Genomic DNA, 12,325 nt, shown 5'->3' with positions numbered 1-12,325 from the left:
TTGATAGAAATACTAGTATTCCTGTATTAATACTATACCAATATAAGGAATACTATATTAATATATGTATTATTAATTGGGTTGGGAAAGAACTGACATTCTTACTATTTGACTCTTCCAATCCATGGACTTGGTATGTCTCTCCATCTATTCACATCTTCTTTTATTTCTTTCATCGGTTTTTTGTAATATTCAGTGTACCAATCCTGTGAGGTTTTTTGTTTGTTTTCAGACAGAGTCTTGCTCTGTTGCCCAGGCTGGAATGCAGTGGTGTGATCTCGGCTCACTGCAACCTTTGCCTCCCGGGTTCACGCCATTCTCCTGCTTCAACCTCCAGAGTAGCTGGGACTACAGGCGCCCGCCACCACGCCCAGCTAATTTTTATATTTTTAATAGAGATGGGGTTTCACCATGTTGGCCAGGCTGGTCTTTAACTCCTGACCTCAGGTGATCTGCCCGCCTGGGCCTCCCAAAGTGCTGAGATTACAGGCGTGAGCCACCGTGCCCTGCCAACATGACCTATCCTTTTTCATTCCCCAACATCTGATCCATCAGCAAGCCTGATCAGTTTACCTCCACACTACACTCTGAACCCTCCCATCTCCCTCCAGCTCCACAGCTGTGTGTCAGCACAGGTTACTGCTGCCTTCAACCCAGACCACGCGATGACCCAGGGCCAGCCTCACTTGCTCTGCTCTTGATCCTTGGGCTTTCTTTTCCTACAAGCATGCCCCATGTTTCTTCCTCTGCTCAGGAAAAGCTGTGAGCCCATCTCCTGCCCTGGAAGGTCCTTCTGTTAGACTAGGCAGATGGTTAGATATGAGCAGGGAAGTGGATTCCAGGTCGGCCTCAGCCCCTAGCATGCCCGGAAGGGACTATGACCTCTGAGACATGTTAACCACACCTGGGGTTTCAAAAGCCCCAACCCCTCTTTCAATTGAGCTTATCCAGCTCAAATAGGAACTAACCCCACAAGGGACTTTCCACCCCAAGGAGCCTGTGTTGTATATTTTGCCCCAGTTTTGCTTGCTTCGAAAGTAACTTTTGCTCATTGTAACGGTAAAAAACACACCTCCTCAGTGAAGATTTAAGATGCTAATGAGACATGCGATAAATGCACTAGCATGTAGAGCCACAGTGCATGCGCTGCTAGACCACCCAAACAAAACATGCTTATGAGTAACACCTCTTCCCGCCCATTTATGCATAATCATTAAACCTCCCGTAAGGGAGGTTTCCCAGTGCCAGTTGGGGCGATCTTATTCTGGAGCAGCGTGCTCTGCCTCAGCCTTCAGAATGTACTCTTGCTTTTGCAATAAACTGCCTTACACTTATCTTTGTTAATGCATGTCTCTTGCTTAAAGTCTTTTAACCAAAAAGATAAGAACTGAGGACACATTCCCAGTAACATTTCCTCCCCTGTAAATGGTAGGTCTAATTGACATCTCCTCAGGTGGACATTCCCCAAAAAGTCCCTCTAGATTCATCCTACCAGAGCCCCCTCCCTGGAAATGCTTCAGTTCAGCCCCCTCTTCATTTCACTTACCATAATTGTAACCACTTTATTGATTTGTTTGCTGGTTAAGAGTGGTTTCTCCTACAAGGCTGTAAACACCATGGAGTGGGGAGTCTTTCTCATTTCTTGTCACCACTGGATTCCCAGGACTTGGTACTTGGTGCTTAGTAGTTGCGGAATGAATGCATGCATGAAAGAAGGAACACCGGCAGCCAGGACGCAGCTAGTTGAAAGCCAAGGCTGCCCCTCTGTGGCCAAGCTGGAGAACTGCTGCTTCCCCAGCTGCCGCAGACAAAGAAATTGCTAAGCCCCTCCCACAACACCCACCTAGGAGGCTTCCCCCATCACCCTTCCTGGAACAGAACCCAAGAGCCCTTCTTGTCCGCTTGGTCTCAAGGACTTCCTGATCTTCTCCATGCAAAATCTGCTCCTTTCCCCAGGATGGGGGTAGGGAGTGTCCTTCCAAAGAGGCTTCCTTCTCCCCAAAGAAGCTGAGAGCAAGGAGCAGGTCACAGCTTGCAGCTCACAGCTGCCCAAGAGACAGAAATCTGTGTGGGCTATGTGAATGACCTGGATAAAGAGCTGGATCCATTGAGGAGACACTAGCCCTCACTCCCTGAAGTCAAAGTCTAAGTCCCTGGGGGGATTGGGGGTCATGAGAGATACTGGAAAGAGGCTTACAAAGGCCAGAGCTCTTGCTAAACTCCCTGAGGCAGTGCAGGTAGAACCTGCCCTCCATACCATCATCTGCCTCTTGGGAATCCCCAAAGGTGTACCTGGCCCATAGCAGGTGCTCCACAAATGCTATGTCAGTACTAGCAGGGTGCATATCCTGTTCTCGGAAGCTGAGACCCAGGAAATAGGGGGCCAGCAAGGCCTGTTCCTTCCCTGGGATCCCATGTCTGGTTGTTACACCAGGACTGAGTACCCCAAAGCCATAATATAAAAAAGAGGCACCTCCCTAAAACATCACTTTTCCACAATGAACATAATTTTAAACATCTTCAAATTGGAATAAAAGTATTATATAGGATGCACATGATTTTGTTTTCTTTTCAAGTTGTCCCAATATTCAAACATAGGATTTAATATAAAAAACAAAACCTTCGAGTGTTTCTTGGCTCTGGAAGGCCCCACCCTTCAGGGGACCTAGAGGGAAGAGGTCTGAGGATAGGCCAGTGAGCTGGGCTACTGAGGGCCCTCACCTCTCTCAGGGCCCCTTCCTGTTTAACATCTCTGGAAGTGTCCCAGCTCATCTCAGCTGCACAAAGAGCAAATGTTCTATCCACATTTGAACTACAAGGTTAAAGCAGCTTGCCAGGGCCAAGGTGGTGTGACAAGGTCTCAGCATGTGAGACTCACAAGTGGGGTGCAATTCTGAGCAATGGGGTCTGGATCCTTGATGAGCCTCCCCAGGTGGGCTGGCTGAACCTCATGGGGCCTTATCAATGCATTCAATGCAGGGTCTCTGGAGAAGCATGGATTCTGCTCACTAAGCCTGTTTCCCTGACCTGGGACAAGTCTTAACACCTGGGCCTCTCACTCTTTGCACATCCTGGGGAAGGAAATTAGGCAGGAGAAGGCCCCTCTTCTTCCTTACCTCCCTCTTGAGTGGAGCCACATATGCCCAGCAGTTGGTGGCAGGGTCGTAGCGCTCCACAGCATTCAGGTCGTTGTGGTAGTCACGGCCCGCCACAGCGTAGATGTACCTGCCTACAACACACACGGACAGGTCGGCGTGCTCCTGCTGCAGGGACTGGATCTGGAACCAGCGGTTGTGCCGTGGGTCATACCTGTGCCAAGATATGAGGAAAGCACAGCACTGACTAGGCAGGGAGGCTGCCCCGCAGGCTTGCACCTCTTGTTCTGGTCCCATTTCTGCTTTGCCTCGGCCCAGCCTGAACCCTCCCCAACTGCCCCACATACCAGTGCACACCGATCTACAGCCAGGCCTGCAGGCTGTTACACACCTGAGCACAGGTGCTTCCCCAAACACAGAATGGAAGGAGTGGCCAGGAGCCTTCTGTGTTTCCACCTAACTGTCCACCTGGGCTGTCCAATGGCTTCTTTTTTTTTTTTTTTTTTTGTGAGACTGGGTCTCTCTGTCCCCTAGGCTGAAGTGGAAGTGGAAGTGCAGTGGCACAATCATGGCTCACTGTAGCCTCGACCTCCTGGGCTTAAGTGATCCTACCACCTCAGTCTCCCGAGTAGCTGGGACTAGAGGTATGCACCACTGCGTCAACCATTTTTTTTTTTTGATAGAGACAAGATCTTGACACCTGTGACATATATTGTCCAGGCTGGTCTCAAACTCCTGGACTCAGGCAATCCTCCTGCCTCAGCTTCAATGGCTATACAGCCACTTCCATCTCACTTACCTCATCTCACCGTCCACATAGCCTTGCTCCCACTCAGGAGGGCCTCCAAATACAGCCTCTCCACTGGATGGGTGCATCAGCCCCCTCACTGGCCTCCCGGCCTTGAACTTCCCCCAGCACTCCATCAGGAGTGGTCTGCTCAGGCACACCCTGCACACAGCACCCATCATACCCTCAAGCTTTGTCAACAGCAGCACACAAGGCTCTAGGCATCGTACTTTCACCTCCTCCCACCATGCTGCCAGCCCCGAGTTTCCTGACCTCCCCTCCACTCAAGGCCTCCCTCTCTGGGAAACTGGAAAGGGTTAACTCCCACCCTGGACTGCAGGCTCTGTAAGGGCAGGGTGTGTGAGATTCCAGGGACCCCCCATGGGAGAAAAGGCACTGGACTCGCTGCAGCAGGCCCATGAGGGTAGAGGAGTCTGGCTAGGACCCAAGGGGGGCTCCTGGGCTGAGCACCAACAGGGAGCATGGCCTGCAGTGTGGAGCAGAGATGATCATAGAGCCATGAGGGGCCAGGACCCAGTGAGCTCAAAGCCAGTGTCTGAAGCCTCCTTGCCCAACAGCCCACAGATAGTTACAGCCTCTTTCATACAAGTGTTTTTATTTCTCCAGAGGAAGACTTAATCCAAAGAGAACAAGTCTAACTTCAACTGGCTCACAAGACAGTAACCAAAATTTTCTTTGGCCTGTGCCCTATGCTGGTCAGTGAAAAGATCAGTTTCATCCTTTGCTCCAAAGCACAAGTTAGCTGTGCTCTGCTGCTGCTTCCTCCAGCCCCTGCAGCGTGGTCAGCCCCTCCCTGCCTACCAGGAATGCAGCAAACAAGAGCCTCAGGAGGCAGGGCCAACAGGAGAGGGAACACACACCTGGGTGCCCCTGACCTGGTGTGAATCCTGGGCTCTGCCCTGTCTAGCTGGGTCTGCCTGGGCATCAGTTTTAATCTCTTGGAGTTTACTCAGTTCTGCACCTGTCCAATGAGGTGATATCACCTGCCTAGAAAAGCTATCAAGAGGAATCATAAAAGATGAGCATGAAAAGGGTCCTTGTTAACTTTGGGGTTCTAATGGATCAGGGTTCATTTCTATATTCCTAGAACTCAGTATAGCCTTTGGCTCAGGACAGATTATGTTCTGTCTGCTGAATGAATTAAACAAAGGAATAAGATTACCAGCAATGAATCATTCATTCACTCTATCAACATTCCCAGGCCTCCCACTGTGGATGGGGCACAGTGCTCAGCACTACATCCAGAGGGAGCCTCAAGAGGTCAGGGCCCTGCCTTCCCCTGCAGAATGGAAACAGGCTAACCAGAGCAGTGCTTGATATAATGACAGACACTGTGAAGGAAAGAAAGGGAGGTAAGGAGATGAGTGACCTGCTAGTCAGCAGGGCCTGGGGAGGGCAGAGCTTCCTTCCAGTGATCAGGAAAGGCCTCCTGAGAAGGCAAGGTCTGAGACCTGCATGACCTGGGGCACAAGCCAGAATAAGATCTGGCTAGGGACCAGCAGTCCAGGCTTGGGGCACAGCACTCACAGAGGCCCCGTCAACTGGCTGGGATGGTGCTGTTCACTGCCTTTCCTGTGCGCCATGCTCCTTTATGTACAAATCTTTCCTCTCTTGTGTTCATTCTGGCTCAATCAACATCTGCACCCCAAGTGTCTGCAACTAGAGTGAGATAGGACCCTCCATGTGCTTCTGTTTGCTCTTCTCATCTACTGTCCTAACAGCTTTTTAAGCTGAGTTCATGTGGATTTGTGGCTTCAAATTTAAAGACACATACAGGGCCGGGTGTGGTGGCTCACACCTGTAATCCCAGCACTTTGGGAGGCCAAGGCGGGTGGATCATGAGGTCAGGAGTTCAAGACCAGACTGGCCAATGTGGTGAAACCCCGTCTCCACTAAAAATATAAAAAATTAGCCAGGCATGCTGGCGTGTGCCTGTAGTTCCAGTTACTGCGGAGGCTGAGGTAGGAGAATCACCTGAACTTGGGAGATGGAAGTTGCAGTGAGCTGATATCATGCCACTGCACTCCAGCCTGGGCGACAGAGCAAGACTCCACCCCACCAAAAAAAAAAAAGACACCAACAGTGATACCATATGTCAATAATTTAGACATAGCCAAGGTTCCACTGATTTCTTATTTCCCTGTTGTGTCCTGTATCCCTCCTTCCCCTTTATTGAATTAATTTTCTACTTTATTAGAATAAGTCCTCAAGCAATATTTTTCTAATAAAAATAAGCTTTATTTTTGCATATAAAGATGTAAACAATTTTAGTTATTGCTATGGACTAGATGTTTGGATTCCCCCAAAACCCCTATGTTGAAGGCCTAATCCCCAATGTGATGCTACTGGGAGGCATGGCCTTCGGGAGGTGATCAGGTCATGAGGGTGGAGCCCCATGACGGGCTTAGTGCCCAAGACTACAGCTCTTTCTCTCCACCATGTGAGAACACAGACAGAAAGGGCCCTTACCGGGACTGAACTGGCCAATACCATGATCTTGGACTTCCTAGTATCCAGACAGTGAGAAATAGAGGTATGTTGTCTAAGTCACTCCATCTGTAGTATTTGTTATAGCAGCTGAAACTGACTAGGAGAGTCACTTTAACTCAGATTTGTATCATCCTATTTTAAACTCAGACATGAACCCTAGAGCTGGTAGAAAAATATTCTGGAATTCCTATTAAATTCAGTAGACTGTGGCCAGATGTGGTGGCTCACACCTATAATCTCAGCACTTTGGGAGGCTGAGGCAGGCAGATCACGAGGTCAGGAGATCAAGACTGGCTAACACGGTGAGACCCTGTCTCTACTAAAAATACAAAAAATTAGCCAGGCTGGTGGCAGGCGCCTGTAGTCCCAGCTACTCGGGAGGCTGAGGCAGGAGAATGGTGTGAACCCGGGAGGCACAGCTTACAGTAAGCCGAGATCACACCACTGCACTCCAGCCTAGGATACAGTGAGAGTCCGTCTCAAAAATTTAAAAAAAAAAAACAGTAGACTGTTTTTCTTCTATATTTCTATGACTTAAGCATTTGCATGACTATTAATGTTTTAATGTCTATTAAATTTTTTTTAAATAAATTAAATGTACTGACCAGGCACAGTGGCTCATGCCTGTAATCTCAACACTTTGGGAGGCTGAGGTGGGCGGATCACCTGAAGTCAGGAGTTCAAGACCAGCTTGGTTAACATGGTGAAACTCCATCTCTACTAAAAATACAAAACAATGGCGGGGCGTGGTGGCTCACACCTGTAATCCCAGCACTTTGGGAGGCTGAGGCAGGTGGATCACCTGAGGTCAGGAGTTCGAGACCAGCCTGGCCAACATGGTGAAACCCCATCTCTACAAAAAATACAAAATTAGCGGGGCATAGTGGCACACACCTGTAATCCCAACTACTCAGGAGGCTGAGGCAGAATTGCTTGAACCTGGGAGGCGGAGGTTGCAGTGAGCCAAGATCACACCATTGCACTCTAGCCTGGGCAGAAAAGAGTGAGACTCCATCTCAAAAAAAAAACCCCCAAAACAAAAAAGTTAGCTGGGCGTGGTGGTGGGTGCCTATAATCCCAGCTATTTGGGAGGCTGAGGCAGGAGAATGGCTTGAACCCAGGAGGCAGAGGTTGCAGTGAGCCGAGATCATGCCATTGTACTCCAGCCTGGGTGACAGAGCTAGACTCCTCTCAAAAAAAAAAAAAAAAAATTAAACGTACTTTAAAATATTAGCAGCCACGAAAATGCCCAGGGAAAAATCACATTATTTAAAGCAAATTTTTTTAGAGACAGGGTCTCACTCTGTTGCCCAGGCTACAGTACAGGGGCATGATCATAGTTCACTGAAGTCTAAAACTCCTGAGCTCAAGTGATCCTCCTGCCTCAGCCTTCCAAGTAGCCAGGACTGCAAGCACGCGCCATCAGGCCCAGCTAATTTTTTTTTTTTTTCGGTAGAGACAGGGTCTCGCTTTGTTGCCCAGGCTGATCTTGAATTCCTGGGCTCAAGAGATCCTGCTGCCTCAACCTCTCAAAGTGCTGGGATTATTGACATGATCTGCACATAGCCTAAATTATTATTTTAAGTAGGGTCAGGGCACATAGCAGCATGTAACCAGCTACTACTAGGTATACTATGCAGTTGGTGTTCAGTAATCCACAGGGCTATGGCTATGGGAAAGGTACAAAGAATAATGTAGATAATATAGATACAAAGAAAGAAGGAATGAAAGAAAAAAAGTAGTATCTTGGAGACAAACACCATTTGCTCCAAGAGAGGTAAGGTTTTAAAATATGCGGTTTCTGTATCAATGCTTTAAGATATAACCTGGTAAGTAACTCATCAAAATGCAAAGCCTAATTTACTGTAAAATCTTGTTTCCTTATATTCTAAAAGCCTATAGCTTTTAGAATTCACCAGTTCTAAGGCTGATGAAATGAGAAAGCAGAGAAAGATCCAAACTCTTAGAATATTCAAATTAAGGATTCATGTGGAAGTTTTGAGTCCACTGGAAGGTTAATGAAGCCTTCATTCTGGAGAAATGATACACCCCTGGGTTAACCAGTAGGGCTGTGGCCCTTCCCGCCACTTCCACTCTGTGGGTACCTACTCTCTCAAGGCAGGTCTTGCCGACCCCACTTGCCATTGTGATCCTACTCTCAGACAGGGGTTTGGGATTGGTTATTGGTTACAGGGGCTAATATTAGCATTACTCAGAGTTCAGCTTTGGTCTCACAAACACCCCTTCACAAGGGGAAATTCATACTCCCACTGTAAGTGAAAGTGAGATCAATGGCCCATAGCAGGTGGACAGAGGACAGGGGCAGGCAGAATCCCTAGCTGTCACCCCCCAAGGACAGTTCTGTGGAAACATCCAGCATCCCTGCTGGGCACACAGCTGTCTCTACCTTCTGCTAAGGGTCAGAGGCCAAAACACTCTGGAGAGATTGGCTTTGCAGGTCTGTAGGTTACTCTCAGCAGGGTGGTCTGGCCTTGGCCCCCCAACTGGGAAACCGAGTCCCCTAAAAAAGAAGGTTTAAGGTTTGGCCAGAGGGAAGTCTGAACCTGGTGTGGCCACACCCACTGGGGGGACAACTTTTGTTTAGGGAGGAAATAAAGGTAGCTGTTTCCTTTTTTCTGAAACCTGCCCTTCCTCATACTTAACCACAATGTGTTATTGCCAACCTCTGAGTCTCATCAGCTTAACAAAGGAGATCACTTCCTGGGGCCAGGAGTAGAGAGGTGGCCTAGAAATGGTCTTCTCCTCCTTGGCCAGGATCACTATGCTTGATTCCAAGTGGCATGGCCAGGCCAGGCCCTACCCCACCCTGATCCCAGAAAACAGAAACATGAACATGAACTCAGTCAGCATCTAGCTCATGGCTGCTGGAAATAGTTAGCAATCTCTCTCTCTCCAGCACAGCTCCGTCTTTCAGCATGAAGGGTGGGGAGATTTCTCACATGCACCAAGGTAAGGTGGAGGGATCCCTGGAAATCTAATGGTAGTTGAGGCTGGTGGGCTTGACCCACTGTCCCTTGCTCTGCTCAGAAATGCATTTGTGAGATCACAGCCTAAGTGACTGATAGAGCCAGGTACATCCTACGGACCACAGCAGTCCACAAAACCCTCTCTTGGGAAAACTGCCTCCTCCCAGGGGAAATTGTGCTAAGTGTGTGGCTGACTGCAGGGCACAGCGAAAATGCAGCATGAGGCTCAGTGATGCTTGTTGGCCTTTACCACTCCCCTGGGCTGAAGACTGCATGCTGCTCAGGCACAGAAGCAGGAAGTCTGTTCCACCATTAGCGAGCAGGTAAGAAAGAAGAAAGAGCAAGGCAGACTGGCGAAGGGAAACTGAAACAATATGCATCAAAGCTGAGAGAGAGCACGACGGAGGGCGAGGCTGCCCAGCTGCCACTGCTCCTAGGTCCTCTCCATCACAGTCCGACTGCCTTTCCTGCTGTGGGCTCCCCTCCCGTCTCCTCCTGCACAATACACTCACAACCTAGCCCATCCCAAAGAGGCTGAGCAGGGGTCCAGGGTAAATGGGTTTCTGAGGAGTAGAGGACATGCAGGAAAGAAGGCAATCCGGATGTCCCCTTCCCTTATCTCACTGCTGTCCACCTTCTCTGAATTCACCCAGACTTTATTCCACAATGACAAGTGAAGTTCATGTGAAAGGCTGGGGGAACCTGAGCAACTCTCTCAGCCCATGACTTCCACACCCTCACATCACCTGAAGACAAAGGGACCAGCTAGCACCCTGTCCTACCTCCAGCATCGGGACTCTGCTCGAAATCCTTGGACATTGTTGTCCCCTCCAATCAAGTATACGAAGTTGTTGAGCACCGCGATGCCCTGGTTGGACATGCGGGGTGCCAAGGAGGCAGTGAAGTGCTTCCACTCTCCCAGTAAAGGGTTTAGATACTTGGCCTGGTCGCTGAGGACAGTGGACGGCGTGGAGTGAATGCCCCCGAAGCCCACAACGCACTGGAAGTCCGACCGCAGCTCCGTTTGCGGGCTCTGCAGGCTGGGCTGTAGGCTCTCGTTCCGGTGGTACATGAGGGCACTGGCCACTGTGTCCCTCAATGGGCTGGGGTCCAGCTTGTCATGCAGCCGCTGCAGGACCTCAGCTTCCATCAGCGGAAACCGCACTGTCTCAAGGAGCTTTGGGGGCTCGTGCAGCGAGATCTGGTCAGCCTGCACCTGCTCCAGGCTGTAATGGTAGAGAAGGGCTCCCTCGTATACCTCGGTCTCGCAGGAGACCTCCAGGCGATTGCTGCTGAGGAGGGAGTAGACCTTCTCCAGTGGAAGCTGGCGGTACTTGTCAGTCCGAGAGAAGGCCACAAAGTTTTTGAGGATGTAGGTGTCCAGTTGCTCAGTCAGGCGGCTCAAATCAAACAGCTCTGCCAGCCGGTAGACATCAAGAATGTTCTCTTCGTCCACCCAGGACATGAGGAAATCACAGCAGAAATGGATAATTTCTGGGATCTGCAGAGAGAATGACACCCATTGAAGCCTGGGCTAGCGAACAGCATCTGGGGGTGGGAGACAGAATGATGGCAGAAATACAGGCCCTTGTGGGCCAGGCAAAGTGGAAAGGAAGTCCTCCTTAATTGTCCCTGACCTTTTCTGACACACTGGAGACTGGGGCTTACTGCAGACTGGGTTTAAGTCCTGGTTTGGAAACGTACCAGGTGACAGGATATACAGCATGTTTTGTTGTTTTGTTTTGTTTTGTTTTGAGACGAAGTTTCACTCTTGTTGCCCAGAATGGAGTGCAGTGGCGCAATCTCGGCTCACTACCACCTCTGCCTCCCAGGTTCGAATGATTCTCCTGCCTCAGTTTCCCATACAGAATGTTTTTAACCTCTCTAAGACTCAATCTCCTCATCTATAAAACAGGGATCATTAAAGTGAGGAGGAGTATGATGAAAATAAGAGAGCACATAGGAGTGGACCCTTGATATACGTCAGCTCCCTCTTAGATCAAAAGTACTGGCTCAGCCAGGCATGGTGGCTTACGCCTGTAATCCCAGCACTTTGGGAGGCCGAGGCGGGTGGATCACGAGGTCAGGAGATCGAGACCAGCCCGACCAACATGGTGAAACCCCGTTTCTACTAAAAATACAAAAATTGGCTGGGCGTGGTGGTGCACGCCTATAATCCCAGCTACTCAGGAGGCTGAGGCAGAAGAATCGCTTGAACCCAGGAGGCAGAGGCTGCAGTGAGCCAAGATCGCGCCATTGCACTCCAACCTGGGTGACAGAGTGCGACTCCACCTTAAAAAAAAAAAAAAGTACTGGCTCTCCAGAAAAGCAGGAAGCAGCACAAACGGTTACTGCGTCATGTATCTGTGGTTTGGAAAGGACCTAAGACCACCCCCATCCTTACCCTAGGATTCTCTAGAAGAGCCTGCCTCTCCAAAAGTGCTGGGAGCAAAAGCAAACCCGGCCTTTTCCCCCTGCCAGAACATCCACCCTGGTTCCCTAGGAGTGCTCAGAGCCTCTCAGACACCTAACCAGCACCAACCCAGAAACCTGACTTAGAATTCTTTTTCTTTTTAAAATTTGAGACAGGGTCTTGCTCTGTCACCCAGGCTGGAGTGCCATGGCAAGATCACAGCTCACTGAAGTCTCAAGCTTCTGGGCTCAAGTGATCCCTGACTCAGGGTTCTTGAGGTCCCCAGCTGGGTCAAGACCCACTTGACTCCAGTAAGTGAAGGGGCTCCCAGGTGGCCACATCAACCCTTCCCAACCGTGGGGAAGCACTAGTGGTTTGAAAGGACAGCGAGAAAGAATGGCACTGGAGGGAGATGGGAATGAGGCCACAACTAGCAGGCTGTTAAAGGCCACCCTGTGAACAACCAAATCTTGGAAAATAGAAGACAAAGGTAAGGGCCCTAGGGAAAACTGCCTGGGAGAACAAACCAGGT

The 12,325-nt window shown here is 49.7% G+C and overlaps 1 protein-coding gene across 3 annotated transcripts in view; it reads right to left on the bottom strand.

The window, feature by feature from the left end:
• The window catches only part of KLHL22 (kelch like family member 22), a 53,939-nt gene that overhangs the window by 13,376 nt on the left and 28,238 nt on the right, over window positions 1–12,325 (bottom strand). For all 3 annotated transcript variants that reach the window (NM_001261588.1, XM_077948097.1, XM_077948096.1), the window contains 2 exon segments: window positions 3,117–3,309; window positions 10,163–10,881. In NM_001261588.1, coding sequence (NP_001248517.1) covers window positions 3,117–3,309; window positions 10,163–10,881 — 912 coding nt within the window.

Source organism: Macaca mulatta, chromosome 10 (genome assembly GCF_049350105.2).
Source record: "Macaca mulatta isolate MMU2019108-1 chromosome 10, T2T-MMU8v2.0, whole genome shotgun sequence".
Lineage (NCBI taxonomy): Eukaryota > Metazoa > Chordata > Mammalia > Primates > Cercopithecidae > Macaca > Macaca mulatta.
The sequence above is the reverse complement of the archived record's forward strand: the minus strand, read 5'-3'. Positions and strand labels throughout refer to the sequence as shown.